We start from the raw sequence: 21,370 nt of genomic DNA on the forward strand, positions 1-21,370 counted from the left end.
TGGCGAGCACATACGCGTGCGAAAGGTTTCACCAATACGTCTACTGACAAACCTTCCAAGTATAAACTGACCACAAACCACTGGTGTCAATCATGTCTAAGCCACTTAATGATTGTCCAATGAGAATCCAGAGAATGTTGATCAGACTGTAAAAGTATGACGTGAAGATGATCTACACCTCGGGAAAGTTCATGTTCGCCGCCGACACTCGAGCAGTCGACAAGAAAGAGAGCGCCGACACACAGAAAAACACTGAGATTCAGGCCTACGTCGACATGATTGTAGCATCACTTCCTGTGTCTTCTGATAGAATGGCGCAGATCAAAAGAGACAGCAGCTGACCAAACAATGACAGAGTTGAAAGAAACAATACTGATAGGATGGCCTGCACAGAAAAACAACTGTCCAAGGAGAATACAGGATTACTGGATGTGCAGAGTAGAGCTCACTGTTGTGGATGACATAGTGTTCAAAGGCAACAAGATTGTCATTTCCATGACACTACGCAAAGAAATGCTACAGAAAATACACGAGGGCCACTTGGGTGAGGAAAAATGCAAACGACGAGCACGAGAAGTAATGTACTGGCCAAGAATGAACCAGGAAATCAGCCAGACCACTGCTTCATGTGAACTGTGTTTGACCTACAGGCCAAAGCAGCAAGCAGAACCGCTAATGCCTCCTCCAGTACCCAATCGACCCTACTACAAAGTTGGAGTTGACCTTTTTGACTGCAATGGCAAAAGTCACATTGTTGTTACCGACTACCCCTCAAACTACCCTGAAGTAGCAACACTGCCAACTACCTCCAGCAAAGCTGTAATCACCTACCTGAAATCAGTCTTCGCAAGACATGGGTTTGCGTCTGAACTGTACTCGGACAATGGCCCGCAGTTCAAGTTCTGAATTCCGATCGTTCGCTAATGACTGGGGATTCCAACACAACATCTCCAGCCCCAACTACCCAAAGTCCAATGGCTTAGCAGAAAGTTCAGTCAAAATAGTCAAAGGTCTGATGAAAAAGGCACATGATGGAAAGGAGGACTTCCTAAAAAGTCTGATGATCTACCGCAGCGCACCGCTGCAGAGCGGACTTTCACCTGCACAAATGTTGATTGGACGTCGCATCAGATCCAACCTACCCATCCATGAGGACTTGCTAACACCCAGAGGTGCTCACAACATCAAACTCGCAAAGGAAAAACAGAAAGACAAACAAAAACAGCGACACAACAATAGTGCAAGACACTTACCTGAACTGAAACCTGGAGATCATGTACGACTCAGAGACATCACTACAGGAACCTGGATGCAGCAAGGGTGCGTGCAGAGAGAAGTTGCACCGCGATCCTATGAGATCCAAACGGAGCATGGATCACAACTGAGACGAAACAGAGTGGATCTAAGGCTTCAGCCATTCACTCAAGGGACTGAGGATCATCAGGAGGATACTGCTGAAGTGTCAAATGCCTTTACCAATGGACAATTCAGTCAGAACACCCTGACTGACAATGAACGCTGTCCAACTGCTTCAGGAAGCATTTCAGCAGAACGACCAAAAAGGACTGTCAGAGCCTCTGAAAGGCTTATTGAGAATTGCTACAAAAATATATATATGAAAAAAAAAGGGGCACCTGGATTGGATGTTTTTGTTTATGTGAAAAGAAATAGAGCCACAATAGAGTATTGTTGGACAGAGACTGCATTTAGTTGAGAAAAAAAAGGGAAAGAAATGTGTGTTATTGAAAATGGCATGTTATGCAGATTGAGTAAACAAATGTGATGTGACATGTTTAGTTACAGAGAAAAAGTAGTTTTCTTTCAAAGGAAGGAAGATTTTTATTGATGGCAATTTGAATGCAAAAACATACCAGGATGAGATGCTGAGGCCTATTTTCTTTAGGGTATCTGTGTTGTTATGTGTTAATAACATGAAGACTACGTTACTCAGCAGGCTATGCAAGGGGGGGAAGTTGAAGTATGCCTTGCATGGCTACACAAGGAGATTGCTAGCTAAAGTATCAGTTTATTAAAAGTAGTTCAACCTACGCCCCGGTTTGTCATTATTCAAAGGAACAAACATAACATGGTGTCAGATTGGTAGTCGCTATGACGAGACAGAGAAAAGAAAGGAGTAACTCTGCAAATTTCCGCCACGAAAATTAAACATGCATATCTGTATTCCCAGTCATGTGAAATCCATAGATTAGGGCCTAATGATTTTATTTCAATTGACTGATTTCCTTATATGAACTGTAACTCAGTCAAATCAATGAAATTGTTGCATATTGCGTTTATTTTTGTTCAGTATAATATAATTGTACATAGCTATATGACTGCATGTTCATAAATGTGATGCTATTATCTTGAATCTCATTGAAAAACATTATGGGACACATGCCACGTTCATGTGCTAGTCGGAACTAGGAAACTCAGAAATGTCAGACTTGCTAACTGGTTGAACACGGCACGTGTATAACTACAAACAGCAAGTCTAAAATTTCTGAGTTTCGACTACCACGTTAACTGTGTTTTGTGTAGGCTTACCCTGGCGTGGCGTTTTGATAACCATGCAAATCTCTCTAGGACAAGGTGATTTATCTATATATGCGCCTGTATTCCCCCCCAATTTTTTTTGGTTTAAATGCTAATTAGCTGTTAATGTGGCTATCATAAAGAACTACAAATGCCATGATGATCTGGATGAGAAGCTCTGGATTAACTATCTAATTTTAGCTAAATGTAGTAATGAATAATTTGGCTACATTTCTTTAAATGGACAATTATGTGAACTGTCTAGTGCAAGTTTTAATACCTGTTAGCAAAGGTGTCAGCTAGAGATGACGTGCAGGAGCTTGCAGAGATTTGTAGTTTTGCATGTCTACTTTGATGTTAATTAGCATTTTTGAATCTGAGAGTAAATAGAGCCAAATATATTGATAAATGTCACCTTGTCGGAGAGAGATTTACATGGTTATCAAAAAATCACGCCAGGGTAAGCCTACACGAAACATAGCCCTTATTTGAAGTGTTTCTAAAATCCCCTATAGGAAAAATGAATGGAGGAAAAACTATTGGAACCATTTCCCTGTTTGACCCTTAGGTTTTATGGGTATTATGACACTTCCACTGTGGGGCTCTATAGCAGGTGTAGAAAGACAGAGAACTTCCCACTTCTGCTTACCAGGGGAAACTGTAGTTAGGTTGAAAATACTGAGCGTGTTTGAGTGGTAAGCTGAAAGTAGAGCACTGTAGATGGAAGTTGACCAGTAAAGTCGGGGGAGATGCATACAGTACGCACTGCTGTCTGACAACTTCTGCTGTTTCTAGGAAACACGACAATAACCACATTTCCATCCAACCATTTCATGCAGATGAATGCATGCATGAAAAAAGTAACGACCGGGGTGATGGAAACATGAAATGCCGGTACAATTTTATAAATGCTGACAGACAATTTGTTCATTCGACATGGTGTGATCTTTTTGCGTCAGTAAAATCCATTGTGAGAAATGGTGGTGGAAATGCCTTTATGCTCAAATATTGATATAATAACCATCATATTGAAGTAAACTTGGAGTCAAGAAAAGCTATGTTATATATAACACAACCGTTTTTTGTGACAAAGCTATCAGTAGAGTTGATAATGCGATGGAAACCCATTTAACTTGTATTTTGTATTCGGTACATGGTCAAAGTTATTTTTATGTTCACTACGTCATCACGCACAGCCTTTTATCCGCAAAAAGTCAGCTTGATGGAAACACAGCTCTAAATAGTCATCCACCCAAAACAGTAAACATAATAACCAATGATAGGTGGCGACATCAACCATTTATGAGCATGTAATGCCTTTTCTACTCCTGAGTGGCGCAGTGGTCTAAGGCACTGCATCGCAGTGCTAACTGTGCCACTAGAGATCCTGGTTCGAATCCAGGCTCTGTCGCCGCCGGCCGCGACCGGGAGACTCATGGGCGGCGCACAATTGGCCCAGCGTCGTCCAGGGTAGGGGAGGGAATGGCCGGCAGGGATGTAGCTCAGTTGATAGAGCATGGCGTTTGCAACGCCAGGGTTGTGGGTTCGATTCCCACGGGGGGCCAGTATAAAAAAAATATGTATTCACTAACTGTAAGTCGCTCTGGATAAGAGCGTCTGCTAAAATGTAAATGTAAATGTTTTCCTTACAAAAAACTGAAGGTTGTCTCCCACAATGCTTTGGTTCCGACTTCAAGTTGGTGAGGAGCAACTGCAGAAATGTCCAGCCTACTGCAGTCGAAAGTTCATGCATGTGGTTGTTCTAAAGGTCTTGCAGTCATGTGGCAAGTTGGACAATTTTTATACCCATAATGCAACACACTTTGAAAGGTGTTGACCAATGTTGGTCAACCTCTGGACAAAAGTGATACGCTGGAACGCGCCCACTGTATTGCGCTATCAAGACAACTTGGAACGCGGAAAAAACAGGTCAAATCATGACGTCAGTGATCTTCAGGTCGGAAAGTCGGAGCTCTAGAAAGATGCCAACGTTTCGGACTTGGAATTCCGAGTTGGATGACCGTTCAAAACGATTTTTCCCAGTTGGAGCTCGTTTTTTCCCAAGTTCCAATTTATCTTGAACGCACTGAAGTCGGAAGTCAGAGATTTCCGAGTTCACAGTTCTCTGTTGTTTTGAACGCGGCATAGTATCCCTGAAAACCAGAAACATCCGCTTTCTTTCAACGCCGCTAAGGGTGGCAGCGCTTAACGTCACTGATGATTGACAGCTTGACTTGGCCAATCGTGATAAGGTTAGGAGTAGTTTTGTCAAAATGACGCGTAAACCAACCAATTATATTTCTGTATTTAGTGGAGGCGGAAGTTCCGGCTAGTCGTATAAACTGAGGCCTCCTCCCCATGTGGTTTGAGTAGCATTTTTCGGAGGTTGAATTGTAATATCACTGTAAGGTAAGACTGTAGATAATGTTGCTTATTTGTGTCATTTTGGAAATATTCCGGTTCTCGTAGTTTTATTAGAAATTATGAACTTCTTTTGATGGTTTGCTGATGAGCAAGATATTGGCAAATTAATTTTAAGCAGCATTAGTTCTGAGAAGGCTAGTTTGCTAGCTAGGGCTAACGTTAGCTAACCAAAACCGGTTCAAGTCGTGCAAAACATTGGAATTAGCCACGTGTGAATGAACAGGTTGTGTAATTTGGACAATAGTCTGTTTCATAGCTCGCTACATCGTTAGTTTTATTAGCTAACGTTAGCTACCAGAACTGCTAGTAATTGAGCTAACTAGGTTGGCTTGAGCTGTGTGCGGTCAAAGAAGGCGGAGGCGATTCATGACATTGTTTGCATTACGGATGTAACGTTACCAGAGATATCTGACTTTAGTCGTTAGTTAGCTACCGAGCTAGCCAATCCCCGACTATTGTTGACGTTGACGGAACCTTTATTGTAGCTTGTTAGGCATTTATTACAAATTGCAAGGAACCATGGCCCCTGGCTTTGTTTGTAATAAATAGTTTATTTTGCTGTCGAACGTGGTTAGTTGGCAGGCTAACTAACTACATAACTGGATAGTCATGGCTTAGCTAGTTTGACACTGTCATCGTCATTATTTATTTAAATGTTATGATTACTTGGTGTTACTGAATGCTACTTGTTGTACCTTTTTTATAGAGGGCTTTGATGTAGACTAACATTACCATAGATTAGCGGATTACTTATTTCCATTGTAAATAGTTAGCTAGTGGCGATGTTAGTCTGTTAACCATCAAATCACCTAAGTGAATACATTTTGTATTACAAAAATATTGTCTCGGAGAGTCTTTAATCAAAGCAAATGGTGACAACCGTTGTGAATGACCAGCCATTATTTCCCCCTCACCCCCCTCTTTAAAAATATCTCTGTAGACAGAATGGCTGAGAATGACGTTGACAATGAGCTGCTGGACTATGAAGAGGATGAGGAGCCTCAGGGAGCCCCAGAGACCGCTGCCCCAGCAGGCAAGAAGGAGGTGAAGGGCTCCTATGTCTCCATCCACAGCTCTGGCTTCAGAGACTTCCTGCTCAAACCAGAGCTGCTCCGTGCCATCGTAGACTGTGGCTTTGAACATCCATCTGAAGGTGAGTGCAATGGGTGGCTGTTTGGTGGATGAGTGCTGGGAGTGGCATAAATGGAAGTCATGAATAGATGAGTGGCATGTCTGTGGATACAATGGAGTGCATGTCTAGGAAGACATAGAAGTATAAATGGTCATTGGGTGTTGATGGACCACTTGTCAATTACAATGCATGTGTTGTCCAAGGTGTGATGGCAAATAATGCCTCTTTATTTGTTCTGATAAAGTTGGTGAAATTGCATTCAGGCATACTGACCAAATGTCTAATTGTTTTCCAGTTCAACATGAATGCATTCCTCAGGCCATCCTGGGCATGGACATCCTGTGCCAGGCCAAGTCTGGTATGGGCAAGACGGCAGTGTTCGTTCTTGCCACACTACAGCAGATCGAGCCCGTGGATGGACAGGTCAGTATATGCACTCTGAAAATGTCTCTGGAATGCCAAGTTTCAAGTATGTGTTATGCATAACCCACAAGTGATCTATTAGCATCAAATCCTCCTCTTTCCTCCAGGTGTCAGTTCTAGTAATGTGCCACACACGAGAGCTGGCCTTCCAGATCAGCAAAGAGTACGAGCGCTTCTCCAAGTACATGCCCACAGTCAAGGCAGCCGTGTTCTTCGGAGGCCTGTCCATCAAGAAGGACGAGGACGTGCTGAAGAAGAACTGCCCTCACATCGTGGTGGGAACCCCTGGCCGAATCCTGGCCCTCATCCGCAACAAGACCCTCAACCTAAAGAACGTCAAGCACTTCGTCCTGGATGAGTGTGACAAGATGCTGGAGCAGTTGGGTGAGTCCTGCTTATTATCCCTCTTCCTATTTGGAGATGCTTTTCATCCAACCTATTTTTGTCATTTACCCCCCCAGAACTGTGAATTCTATCAATCACTATCTTGAATGTAACAGGTTTGAACAAGGGTTTCCCCCATGGAAATCTGTTATCACATCTAGACTGAATAGAATGATGTCCTGGTACTTGGCTGTTCTGGGGGGTAGTTTGAGGCTGGGCCGTTTTATCCCTGGTCCCATTGCTCTCGTGTTTCAGACATGAGGCGTGACGTACAGGACATCTTCAGGCTCACACCCCATGAGAAGCAGTGCATGATGTTCAGTGCCACGCTCAGCAAGGAGATTCGACCTGTCTGCCGCAAGTTCATGCAGGATGTGAGTACAGGGCCAGCAGGGGGTAGCAATGCCACTTAATGAGGTTATGGACTCCAAATGCTGTTTTACAAACAACTATCTTTGCATTGACTTCATAGAAAAGTTGATTTTGTGGTTCTGAAGTGACGTTCTCTGTCTCTTGTAGCCCATGGAGGTGTTTGTAGATGATGAGACCAAGCTGACTCTGCATGGTCTGCAGCAATACTACTGCAAGCTGAAGGACAGCGAGAAGAACCGCAAGCTCTTTGACCTGCTTGATGTGCTGGAGTTCAACCAGGTAAACCCACAGACTAATGGTATCATTTTTATCCCTGTAAAAAATAGTAGTATTTGTGCTGTTTGCTATAGGTTTTAATGTCTCCTGTGTGCCTCTAGGTGGTGATCTTTGTCAAGTCAGTGCAGCGCTGTGTGGCGCTATCTCAGCTACTGGTGGAGCAGAACTTCCCTGCCATTGCCATCCACAGGGGCATGGCTCAGGAGGAGAGGTCTGTCGCTCACACGCACACCTTTCTCTCACACATCTCCAATTAAATGGAGCCCCAAATGCTGACTTTATGGAGCTGAAAGCCTCTTAAATTAACTCAACACATTGTTGCCTTCAAAGGGCAGCCTCTACGTCCAGTAATACCTATAGCAGCTGTGTTAATCCTCTCTGGCTCGCTATCCTCAGGCTGTCCCGCTACCAGCAGTTCAAGGACTTCCAAAGGCGGATCCTGGTGGCCACCAACCTGTTTGGCCGAGGGATGGATATCGAGCGGGTCAATATTGTCTTCAATTACGACATGCCTGAGGACTCAGACACCTACTTACACAGGGTGAGTCACATAACTGAAGGAGCCTCAAACACCTGTCTTCTGGTTATAAATGGTATTTCCAAATACCCATTTCAGTGATTGAAGTATCTATGATTATTTCATCAACTTGTCATTGACCTCTGTAGATCTCAGATATAGGCTCTGAGTTGTCACTCCCATCTGACCCTCTTGCCCCTCAGGTGGCCCGTGCTGGCCGGTTTGGAACCAAGGGTCTGGCCGTGACCTTTGTGTCAGACGAGACAGACGCCAAGACTTTGAATGACGTGCAGGACCGCTTCGAGGTCAATGTGGCCGAGCTGCCAGAAGAGATCGACATCTCCACTTACAGTAAGGCTCTCTCGATCCTTCTACATGCAGCCTCCCATGGAGTCTTTCTCTATTCAAACTGACATCACTTTTTATTCTTACAAGTTGAGTCATATTTAAGTCTTTCTGTCACTGTCTGCTGATACTTGTTTAATTCAATTGAAAAGGGAATTATGTGGAATGTAGTGTAGAGGGGCTATCATAATAAACCTCAATGTGCCCTGTGTTGTGCCTGGGGCATGCCACCTCTGTTAATCATTAGTACTCTAATGTTGGGCCTGAAAGGCCAGGAGGATATTGTCAGCTCATGGTAACCCCCAAGATAATTGCCTGGTATAATAACTCACTGAGTAATGGTGGTGACAAGAGACCATTGGATTGCCATGTAGGGCTGTCCTCCACACAAATATTTGCTGCCTGAAAGTCATCTGTTCTTTCGACCAATCAGTTGGTCAACATATTCTTTTTTTAAAGTGTATTTTTCCATAGATACACCTTATGTGTTTTAATAAAATCAACTATGCACTGCGCTTGGGTGATGCTTTAAGCCAGGGGTGTCAAACTCATTCCCTGGAGGGCCTAGTGTCTGCTGGGTTTTGGTTTCTCTTTTCAATTAAGACCTACACAACCAGGTGAGGAGAGTTCCTTACTGAGGAGTGAAAGCCCTTAGACACTCTGACCTCCAGGTAGCCTAGGAATGAGTTTGACACGTGCTTTAAGTGCACAATTTGATGAAATAAACAAATTATTCGGGAGCCAGAGATCAAGAACCTCCACCACATCATCATCCTCCTGCTGGCCTTCACAGATTCTGCCGTTATGCTCCTGAAGTTGCCGATAATAGGCTACACCAGGGGTCGGCAACCTTTTTTCATGTGGAATGCCAATTTAATCAATTTCTACCGATTTGGGTGCCAGTTATGGCTTTCATTTGTGCATTTTTGTGGAACCGTGGTAATAAATTATATGAAAATATTATATATCTAATAGTAACTTCTATTGCAGCCTGCAGATAGAAAATATCATGATTTAAAAATAAATATCCTATAAATCACATTGGCTACGCATAGCCTGTCTGCAACAAACTCAAAACATTATCAACTGGGTCCAGCCCGACGCTAGCAAACATGCAACATTGTATAAAATATTCTTGCTTCTGTTTCCTGCACCAGTGAGCTCCAAACAGACACGGCTGTAGGCTATTTGCGCAAGGGATAAGAAGTAATCGGGACGGCCTATTTTATGACGTTTCCGCTGGATCAGAGCATTACATTTTTCCCTTTCACTCAATGGTTATCAAAAGGGAGAGTGCTGGAAAGATTTTTCAAATACATTGAGGAACTATTGTCAATCTCAATGTATGTAAACAGACTTTGTTTACTTGCTGTTTGAGGTGATGAAAAGGTTACTTTGAAGCTCTACACCTCATTAGTGGTGGTGAGTTAAGCCAATCAGAAATACTATCATATCCCCAAATGGGCACATTTTATAGGCCTACATTTGCGCATAGGCCAGGTAGCCTAGGCCTACTTCTATACGTAGTCAGGTGAGCGTCCTTACTCAACATTGACAGGAGCGCTTTAAACAAAAGACAATTACTAAATTGACAACTAGTAAATGGAATTAAATGTATCTAAAGTTGTTTCAAGTGTAGCATTGGTTGTGCACTCTGACGAACGGTAAGACTGCAATAATATTGAATGCATTAACAGAAATTACGTTAAACAACCATTGTAGATTAGAAATTATGGGACTCCATGGTAAATGTACTACTGGTGAATTGATAGACACTAACAAAGGGCAAACAATTGACAGTGACGTTATGGAACAATTAATTGGCGGGAGAGCGCGTTCTGCATCTTAGCCACGACTCAAAGGTTTCTCGTGCCATAAAGAGAAACTGGTACGTATGACTGCTCAACCAAAAAAATATTGGATGACCAAACAATCGACCAGTCGACTAAATGGGATCAGCCCTAAACTGGGTAGGTCTTAGCGAATGGAGACGACTTACATATTTAACCCTGCAGTGACAAGCTGGAATGCCCAGCTGTAGCTTATGGAGATGGTCTTCAGAAGTCTCTTCTCTCCTTCCTCACTCACCACTTTTTCTTTCTCTTTCTCTAGTTGAGCAGTCCAGATGAGTCCTCCATCCCAGAAGAAATGTCCCCTACCCCTGAATCGGTGTCCTTGTTTGGATGAAAAAACCCTCCTTGCTGTTTTATTTTAAAGCTCTGTTCCTTGACTATGTTCACCAAATGTTTTTTATTTTAATGTATCTCATTGGGGGTTGTCCAGTTTTTTTTATTGTCTTATTGTGGTTTGCTTTTGGTCAATGAAATTAAAACTTTTTATAAAACTCCAGTTTATGGTCTCATTTTAACTGATTACTTACAATGACGTGCACATTATGCAATTCTTCGAATGACTTTAAAAAAGAAAGTTAAATGGACCATCAACCCCCCCCCCCCTCAGATTTCTCTTGATTGCATGCAAGCTTACAAAACGTTGGGCCAAATCTAAAACGCAACCTCAGGAAAGTGTATAAAGAGCTTTTTGGAAATTAGTCCCAAGCAAAATGATTGAACTGGCCATGTGGTGGTTGTACGTTGGCTCACTGTCAAAGCTGGGAAATCTAGGCACAACTTCATTCTCTGTAAGGGCTCGTAAAAGGAGGGACTATCCCGGCTTATTAGAAAGCCCCATAGTGTCTGCTGATGCATGACTGACACCAGTGATCATGGCTCTAATGTGAGCGGGGCATCTGCGGCATCTTTCCATTGGGTAATTGCCTAATGGAAAAAGTATTTATACAGGAATCAAAAGGTTGCAAGCATCTGCTATCAAAGAAAACAATCCATTCATGCTAATTGGCCACAGCTTGGTGTAGTGTTTGAACCATACTTTCCCTGCTATCTTTAGTGAAAAAGGGTTGTGACTAAAGGGAGTATAGCCCTTAACCATGACCCGGTTTCATTACAGAAGTCATTGGACGAAGGTGTCTTCTGTAAGCAGGAGTTTTGTTAAGAGCCCTGACACTCAGTCTGACCATTAACACGCATCGCTTGTGGTATGGTTGAGTGAAACAAATACTTTATTACAAATGCAGCATGAACTCAATTAGCCTGTAAATCAAAGTTAGGACAAAACAACCAGATGTTTGCCTTTTTACAAGTTTTCATCAATCACTTGTTCAATAAAGCGCAGAGAGATTTCCAAATGGCAGTGTGCTGTGCTCACATCACAGAACCCAGACTTGCTCAGTGCTAGCTATACATGGACTGGTTAATTGGTTATAACTCAAATGGATTGGCTTGTATACAGCAGAAACTCTACAAACAAAAGGATGCATCTGTACATAGCTGCTCTATAGTGTCCAGTTATAAAACCAAATACTTTTCTCAAACCACAATCTACATGGGCAACAGTGATGGCAGTGTCTAACCAATCAGATGATAACGTCACTTTTTTTTTTCTTTTTACAAAGTAAATCACCTAACAGGCTGTGTGAGGCAACTATCAAAGCCTGTCCCAACCTAGAAGTTGTACAAAGTTTAATCATAGAAAAATACAAATCAACACTTAAACAAATACAAATAAAACAAGGCAGGTTAAAAAATCTCATGGACTACAATGTAATATGGGCTTCAGTACTTGAATCCTCTAATACTTTTCATGGAGTCAGAGGGAAAAGCATGTGAATTACACGTATTTTAGTCTGAGATATACCACTCCGATTCAGTAATGAACAAAGGTGCTAAGGTGCATGAATTATTAACCTGTCCTAATAGGGAAGAATTTGGCATTTTTGTAATTCTAAAGAGGTCCATGTCTCACCAATACAGAATCTTAACCTCCATCTTCAGACAACTGTTATGCTTATCTTTTCGAGGTGCTATAACAGACTACTGACGCATGTCCTTGCAAAGGAGGCCATTTGTAACTCCTGTGGTACTAACCCCTGACCCCTTTGTAGTGTCCTCATGTCTGCTTCAGTCTCTAATGAGCATGATGTAATCGTTGACATGTCAACCTTCAATGGCAGAGGGCAGAATTAGACTCCACATAAACATAAAGCAACATGAGTAAGAGTATTGTGAATTAGTTGCTAGATTTTTTAAATAACAAACCAGAGGGTGGCTGAGGCTCTTTCTACCCCTCAGTCAGGATTGTAATTTGCTTCAAATTAGCGACATTACTTCTCGATGCCAGAATCCGAGGCTTGTTCCGCTGGCGCTAGGTTAAATGTCTCACTGTTTCAGGGCTGAGGCATAGAGGAGTAAGAAATGGAGACTGGTCCAACTGTGTAAATGACCTTTGACCTATCACGCACACATAAAGTCTCTCTAACCATAACATCTCTCCTTGGGGAGTTGTCTTCGTCCACTATTGCTCAGGTAATGTGGCTGTTTGATTACAGTGAACACTTGTGTGACCAGGGGTCAGTTCCCAGACCTGGAACTTCCCTCTCTGCTGACAGCTCTCAGCTGTTTTGTCTCTCTCAGGGCCCTCCCTCTCCAAACATAGCAGCATCGCTTCTCTCATTGGCAACCACTGTGTCATCGTCTCTGTCACAACAATAAATACCTTGGAATAAATATCATTACAAATACAAATGTCCCTTCCAGAGCATTCTGTGGAGGCTCCATATTTTGTCCCATCAAAACGTTGTCTTTTAGTGTTTTCATTTGGTTACGCAAATAGCAGGTATTGGAAATCTACTGGAGAAGTCATTCAGTTTTTTTGCGAGTCTGATTCTCCTTCCTCTCAAACCAAACCTGCTTGCCATTGACAGGCCTACTCTATGCTGGCAGTCACCATGAAATGTAACACCTTACCATCCCACGTCCACAAGTCTACTGGGTGTGTGCATCAGTTGGGTTGGAGTCTGCATTGGGTTAGTCCCACCTTTCTCTATCGTCCCCACAGTGCAGGTTCAGTCCCAGAGTACAGGAGTGCATGGTGAGTGACAAAATGGTGGCCGGTCAAATCCATGTTTGTCTATTTACACACTTTGGTGATTCCGGTTGGTGAACCACAATGGACCAGGTGTCTACTCTAAGGCCGGCACTAGTCACTCATCTCTGTCCAGAGTGCAGATCAACGTATCAGTTTCCTTCACCCAGGTCTCCCAAAACATGCTCCAGGAGGGTGGTGGGGGATTTGTGCATCTGGCTAGCGTCTACTCAAAGATACACTTAGGACTGCTACTCTATCAGGGACTTGGTTGGGGGGTAAAGTGATGGGGAGCGAGTGAGGGATGTGAGGGGGACGCTAGTCGGTGAACTTGTGTGTGTCTCCGTAGAGCCACTGCTGGGGCGGGAGGGCAGCCTCGTTCAGATGACTGCACTTATCACTGCACTTGCAGGACTGCACGAACATGACGGAGCGGTCGAAGCGCTCGCCATCAGGGCAGGCGAAGGTCACGGAGGCGGTGCGTGTGCGGCGGGGCGAGCAGCAGCGGCCGTCCACACACACGCCGCAGTAGTTGGGCCGGTAGAGACGCGTGCTGCGGCAGCCAGCATAGGACAGACGTAGGGGCTCTGGGGCCTTGTGGGTACGGGAGCACTTCCTCCCTTTCTGTGGAGAGTAGAAGAGAAAGACAGTGTGGGTTAGAACTGTACAATCCCAGTGAACCACAACTGCAGTTATTATGCTGGCAAAGGGAGAGAAACTTTGACGAAAGGTCAAAACAACAAGACTAGGGCTAGAGAAGGGCACGGTGATGGTATGGGTGGGTGGGCATCCAACACCAACAGTTATGAGGTGGCATAGTGTCACATTAACGCCCCAACAACTCTCAAAAGACAGGAAGAACATACTAAGACAGGTGCCTGACAACCAGACTCATCAGTGAATCACTGCTCTGGTGAGATGTAGAGGGGGAGAGCGTTTTCAAGGGTGTTACATGAAAGGAAAGAAAGTGAGGGAGTGGGAGAATAGAGAGTGCTTTGCGTCATACACACAAGGGCCTATTAACACCTCACGGAGACTTGGGCAGAGTGGGAGAGGTTGGTAGCATGGTGGATGTGGCTACATGTTAGCTCCCACAGAACTACTACAGTCTCTACTTTCCACTGTCACCTGACACAACTATTTGGCCTTGTACTGTTGGTCTTTAGGTCTTCTAATGATGCCTTTTCCATTCACAGTTCAGTTAAACTTGTTCCTCAGCAACAGTAAAGTGAATAGAGTGGGCTCAGATCCACACTGGGTGAGCTTGCCAGAGGGAGGGGCACTTAATACCATGATGTTAATATCGATGTGACCTCTCGTGGGCGCACCCCTGTCCACACAGTCTCTTAAGGTTTAGACTGGGATGCAGGCATAGACCTAAATACATGTATCTACAATGTATGAAGGCAGGGGGACTATAAAATGGTTGCCACACCAAAATGGTGACCACTGCCATCCCTTCCTTAAAGGCGGGCTGAACTTCCTGAATTAGCCTCGGTTTCAATTCTCCTCATTAGGAAATGCGACTGAGAACAAGATTTTGGTCATGGAGGCATGCTTTGATGTGGGTGCCTCTTTGTGTGTGTAAGAATATGGGAAGCATTTGTACTTTCACTCTGCCAAAACAGTACACAGTCACTCACTCTTCTAGATGAAGGGTTCCCAACCTTTTTTTCACGTAAAAAAAAAAAAGTCAGGCCCCCCCTTGTTTAATGATATAGCCTATATTAAATACACAACAAGCTTGATTTGGTTTAATGTGAGAGATTTAGGAAAATGCTGTTATTTGAAGCTCATTTCCTGTAATTCTATGTAGTTTAACAAGACTCTTGACATCTTTTGATGATAATAATAGATAAGGAAAATAAGTTCTAGACCCCATTTCCCCAAATGTTATTCCGCTACCAAATGGGTTTTATGATATTTATATGAACTCTCAATTTAATTATACATATTCTCTTTTACACAAAGTGAATAGATCAATTGATAGCGACAGTCACACATTGTATAAGATTACTTTTCAAGCAAAGTCCAATTTCTTTGACTCCTCGACTTTAGAAGGTCGTAGCTCCGCTTCTGAATGTCATAGAGCCAAACCAAATATATTTCCATGTGTATCATTCGAGTGTTCCTCTGGCATTTTACTACTTGTTTCTAGCCTAAAGCATCGCAGATGTATGCGTCATCTCAAATCAAGGAATGTCCCACGCCCCTCCACGAAACGTTGGCGCCCCCTTTTGGGGGCCGTGACCCATAGTTTGGGAACCCCTGTTCTAGATAAGGTGAAACAGTCTAACCAGGTCTTGTCTGAAAGTAGCCTAGACTAGCTAGCAAGCTAGCCAACTTCTTTTGCCGATTAGCTTCAGCCGGCCAGTGTGCGACCGTGGCAAAGTTGGTTTGACTTTGGATAGCCTATCTGTGTAGCTAGTTAGGGACAGTCAATAAATTACACAATGTAAATGGGACAATATTTTCATGTTACATATCTGTCAGTTGTCTCATTAAATGCTTTCAATATTTGTATATGAATTTCTACAGCTTATAATGAAGTCAAATTTGGAGCGGTTGACATTTTTTTATATTGTCCCATGTACATTGTGTGATTTATTGATGGTCCTTAGCTAGCCCCATAGTGATATTGAATGTTAAACTAAATTTACCATGGGCATTACGATCGGGGATGCGTGCAGCTGGGTTCCGAATTGATGATTACTTGGGTGCTGTGTGCATGTGGGCAGGCTTGAAATAAACCCAACCCAAAAAAGATGTTACGGTACCCTTCATTCCTTGACATACCATTTTTTCCTAATTATCTCGTAAATCTCCATTTGGGAGGAGACTGACTTTATGACCCAAATGATCCTATTTAGACTTTGTAGTCAATTTTGACCCTAGAGTACATGTTTCTGACTCATATAGGCCGATTACTACAAGAGAAGTTGTTTATTACCTTCATTTGCTCTTTACGGTTTCTAGACCCTTCACACACACACTTTACCTTGACAGGGATGGACATGGAGCTGCAGGGCCGGATGTTGCACAGACGCGTCTCCTTCACTAGCTTACACTGGGCGTTGTCATTGGTGACACGAGAGGACACGGCCATCCCACAGCTGCGTGAGCACTGGGACCAACTTGTGGTCTGGACCACACACTGCCCTCCAAACTGCCTCCACGCTGGACAGAAGGAGAGGAAGAGAAGGATAGAGTGGGGGAGAGAGGACCAGGGAGAGGCAGAGAGAGATGTATGCACACTGGCCTCATTCACAGAACAGGCAACACTGACGCATAGAGAGGGTGATTACAGAGAAGGAAAAGCTGGACGACAGAGGTATTTGCTGTGTGAGAGTGGTGTGTGTGTGCCTCTGGTGCGCAAGTAGTCAGTGGAAAACATGGCGCACTCAAACACTGACACACACACAGATGCAGGGGAAAGGGGTGGTCTGTTTGAGTCGGGGGCTAAAAGGCTAAAACACAAACATGGCATTTTACTGTGGGGAGGAAACAGACGGCGCTCTGAGGCAACATCACGGCGCCCTCTCTTACCCGCCAGGTGCTTGTTCCCGCGCGGCTTGTCCCATTTCTTCTCTACCTCCACCAGCTCGTTTCCCATGGTATCCTTGGGTTTGTAGTGGTATGGCTTGGGGTATGGTTTGTAGGGGTAGGCAGGGTAGGGCATGAAGGGGAAAGGGGGAGAAGCTGGAGGCAGTGGGCGCCGGTGTACTGGGGGTACAACGGATGAGCCCTTGTGGCAGTCGATACTGAGGCAGCACTGCCCAGGCACCTTGACCAGGCGCGGGGCAGGGCAGGAGGGCGATGCCAGGGGCACGTGGCTGGGGCACAGGGGCACGCAGCCCACTGCCCCGTCGATACACGTACAGTGGTGCTTGCAGCCAGCCCGGAAATTCTCCCCATTCTGGTAGATCCGGCCATTGTATTCGCAGGAGCGACCCTCGAGCTGCGCTGTTAGGGGAGACAGATAAAAAAAGGATAGACTTAATGATGTCTGTATGTAGAGGGCTCTGAGGTATCACTAGCCAATGGCCATGCCTTTGGTTATATTGCTTAAAACACAATGAGTTCAGGTTGAGTGAGGTAATGAAGAAAGTGGAGGAGAGGGACAACAACAGAGACAAAGGAATAGAGAGAGAGAATGGGAACATCAACAAGAAAGGCCCAGAACTAATTGTGTATGAGAAGTAGGAAGTGAAATGACAGAAGAGGGGGTAGAGAGAGAAAGAGAGTGAGAGGGGAGCGAGACACTCTATTCACAGTTTTATGAAGGAGCCTCTATTCTTAGTCCAGGGAGGAATTTTGACTTGTTTACAATGTTGTTCCGCTTCAGTCCCTCTGCGGGACTCCCATACAACACCCCCAAATACCCCCCTTTATATAGAACCCCCCCCCCAATAAAAAATACCCCTGTGTGTGCGCGCGTGCGGCAACACACGGAGCTAGATAAATAAATCCTGCCCCTTGCTCTCAGTAGTGTGGCTCATGAAGGTGCTCTCTCTTTTAAACATGGCACCAGTTTCAAACCCCAGATCCATATCAAAGACAACCAACATTCACTTTTCATTGAATCCATACAACCCCAGACTAAACCCAACCCTCATGAACCCTGATAACCCCGCTTGTATTGTGTACATACCCCTGCAGATGCCATGAGTGTGGCCCACGTCGTTGCCATAGTTACACTCCAGCCCCTTGTGGTGGTCACAGGGGCGTGAGTCGTGGCAGTCCTGGTTGAGCTGGGCAGCACACACCTTACAGCAGCCACAGCCGTCAGGTACAGAGCTGACCCCCGGGGGACAGGAGGGGGGGCCAGCCGGGCACTCACACACCACAGGGCAGCCAGCACTCACCTACAGGGGGCAGCATGGAGACAGACGGGTTAGAGGGAATGGCGCAATACAGAGGGTTGAAAAAAGGATTTCAATGAGGGCCGTTCATAGCCTAAACATTAATAAACTGTTTGTTTCAAGTGGAGTCAGGCTACACAGAGCACAGAAGATCTTCAAAGTGTGTTTGGTTTAAATATTCACTAAATACCCAGCATCACCTACCCCGTGGGACATTTTCCTACCCTCTGTCGCTGTCACCTTCCTCTTGGCAGAGACGAGCAGGGATGAAAGAGAAATTCAATGTGACCCCCTCCCCGAGTCCCAACACTACAGCCCCCCATAACCCTGCTAAAAAGGTTTTGGGTCTGCCTGTCGACAGTTGGGTAAGATCATCCAAAGGATCCCTCTCCTGCCATGCCATCCTGGGTTCAGGGTGATTGGGTGGTGGGGGCTAAATTGTTTCCGCACAGCGGGCTGTATATATTTCCAGACCTGAATGTGTCACTTTTCATCTCTGTTTGGGAACCCTAACTGGGACCTTGTGTGCCACTGGGGTTTAAAGGGCAGCAGTGGTCCAATATTCCAATGGTATTCAGGAACCCAGGTAAAATATGAGCACTTGAGCCAGGTTAACGTTATCTGTCATGTAATCAATGTCATGCATTGGAGTCAGATAACTACACTGTTCCTTTCTGTCTCTATCGTAGTGTATAGAAGACACTGTGGTCAACATCACCTTCATTACAGAGTACAGTACCCTACTTTTCTTTTCTGGAAACAGATTCTAGTAGTGGGTTGGCCCCATCTGGCCATAAATGTACACTGTAAAGGTAAAACGACTGCATTTACTCTACTGTAACTTCAAATTCACACTGCCTTCACATTAACGCAATATTCAGAGACCCAAAGTTATTTATTTTTAACGGTGCAGACAGAGGACTAGTACGCTTGTCGGTGGTGCAGTCTGTTGACTACCCGCCACTGTGCTGACAGGAGACAGACCCGACACGTGAACTTCTATTTCCAATGTTTACACAAGCTTGGCTGAAGCCAAGATAGTACAAAAACATTGCATACACTTACCAAGGCAATAGTCGCCATTTGAAACAGAACAAGCAATATTAACGTCCTCATGTTGTCAAATGACAATTGAAAGAAAAAATAAAAATAAAGTAAATTTGAAATATAACTTCTGTCACAAGAAGATCATTGTTGTTTTAGTCCACGAACAAAACCCCATAAAGGGAACTGTCCAACAAGGCGCAATAATTCCAAAGTTAATGTATAGTGTTCTTCATAGAACATCAACACCTGCACATTTAAATCTATTCATTTTTGCAGCTCGGTTATATATTGCCCCTGTGCTTTTTGTTGCAGCTCCGCCTACCACAGTCGGTCTAGCCAATTAAGAGGCGGGCATGAGGCCAGGGTATTACAAAGGGGGAGGAGAAAGGCGGGCCTTGGATCGCCAAAACGGATAGCTGGGGTTTGAGGCATGGCCAACGATGAATGCGTTCATTCATAAAAATTCAGAATTACTACATTCCAAAGAGGACCTGGCTTTTGGTGTTTCTTTATTTATGTTTGAATTAAAATAATATTATTGATGCTTTTAAGTTGTTTTCACATGCATACCTCTGTCCAGATGCTGCTTTGTGAAAGGCAAGATAAATATACTCAGCTGGCTAGTGTGTGCTACATTAATACTGGAACAGCCATAGAAAACAGCTAGGAATTTCGTCCCCTTCTTTATAAAAAATACTTAACGAGGAGAGCGAGACAGATAAAGTATACATATAGATGGGCGTGTAGACGTTTCAACGGAATTAGCACTGATACACCAAAATATTGCTCAAGTCTACAAAGGTTATGGTGGAAATGATAGCGATAACTCCCCTTTCAATCCATCACTCTCTCCTCCTCCCATTTCCTGTCTGTTGTCAACATCCATTTTACCTTCCTCATAGGTTCCCATGGTGCCCCTCATTCGTCGCTCGCTCTCTCTCACAGACATGTATTGAAGGAGGGAGTGTGTTAAAGGTCCAGTGGTGGTGAGTGCAGACCAAAGCAGAGTGGAACGGAGGTGAGAACAGTCGGGCTAATCCAGGGCTCGCTGCCATTGACATGAACACAGGAAGCTATCGGTTTACATGAGCTGGTACACACTCTGACCACATAGTGTGCCCTGTTACACACTGATACTGTGCTAGAGGCAGACAAACATACCACAATCCACTGACACACTGTTAAACTGTACAGCATATCATGCAAACATACACTGACACGAACTGTGACCACAGTGTTGCCGCATTACACACTGTTTTAGTGAGTAAGACACGTAGACTGTACACACACACACTCCTTTATCCTCTTCCCACTCAATCCATCTCTGTCTCTCCCTGACTGTGTAATGAGGTGATGCAATTGGTCAAGGTAAGAAGATCCCCACCAGCGAGAGAAAATGGAGGGGTAAGTAATAGATGGACACACTCACAGACGTGTTGTTGTTTTCATATTTCCTCAAAGCTTAGGCTACCATGACTCATCAAAGGACGTGTCCTTTCCACTGTAGTCTGTACTGGTCCCACCCAACGCACACATACACTTTCCAATATATAACACCAACAGACACACACATGCACACACAAACAGACACACTTACTCAAAATTCACACACACACACACACACCTCTCTCTCTCTAATGAGATGGATATTCACGCATGGACATTGGCATTGCAAGTAAGCAATGACCTTTCTGTTGACATTTGCATTCTGTTGACAGCAAACCTCAACTTGAACCTTAACTGGGGAGGACCGGCTTGTGGTAATTGTTGGAGCGGAATTGGTGGAATGGTATCAAATACATCAAACACATGGTTTGATGCCATTCCATTCGCTCCATTCCAGCCATTATTATGAGCCGTCCTCCCCTCAGCAGCCTCCAGTGGTTTACACATGCAAGGCGAAGGGGGAGGATTAGAAGGGAGGGGGGACAGGTGTGGAGTGTTTGTTAAAGTCAGGAGGGAGCTCTTGCTTGCCACACCTTTGAGGTGCATTCTGTTACACTAACACATTTTTGTGCACTAAAACTGTATGGATATGGCCTGTGATTGCTGAAATCGTATCAGCATTGGGTGTGTGTCTCAATGCTGGCACATGGGTAGGGTGACTGGGAG

At 44.3% G+C, this 21,370-nt stretch overlaps 2 protein-coding genes across 2 annotated transcripts; one reads left to right on the plus strand and one right to left on the minus strand.

Moving 5' to 3' along the window:
- The first annotated feature begins 4,471 nt into the window (after nt 1-4,471).
- Nucleotides 4,472-10,757, plus strand: LOC311103736 (ATP-dependent RNA helicase DDX39A-like). Its single transcript, XM_084145370.1, has 10 exons — nt 4,472-4,944; nt 5,900-6,112; nt 6,387-6,514; nt 6,622-6,898; nt 7,154-7,272; nt 7,418-7,549; nt 7,648-7,757; nt 7,943-8,087; nt 8,267-8,414; nt 10,521-10,757. Exons 2-10 carry the CDS (start codon nt 5,905-5,907, stop codon nt 10,535-10,537), a joined length of 1,284 nt encoding a protein of 427 aa, XP_084001496.1. The 5' UTR covers nt 4,472-4,944; nt 5,900-5,904; the 3' UTR covers nt 10,538-10,757.
- Nucleotides 10,758-11,514: 757 nt separating this feature from the next.
- On the minus strand, nt 11,515-19,416 carry LOC311103477 (CCN family member 1-like). Its single transcript, XM_084145043.1, has 5 exons — nt 19,277-19,416; nt 18,001-18,214; nt 16,896-17,312; nt 16,348-16,526; nt 11,515-13,973 (listed from the first exon to the last, which is right to left on the minus strand). The coding sequence occupies exons 1-5, from the start codon at nt 19,325-19,327 to the stop codon at nt 13,668-13,670; spliced, it is 1,167 nt and encodes a 388-aa protein (XP_084001169.1). The 5' UTR covers nt 19,328-19,416; the 3' UTR covers nt 11,515-13,667.
- Nucleotides 19,417-21,370: the final 1,954 nt, after the last annotated feature.

Source organism: Coregonus lavaretus, assembly GCF_964263955.1.
Source record: "Coregonus lavaretus genome assembly, chromosome: 28".
In the NCBI taxonomy this organism is placed as follows: Eukaryota; Metazoa; Chordata; class Actinopteri; order Salmoniformes; family Salmonidae; genus Coregonus; species Coregonus lavaretus.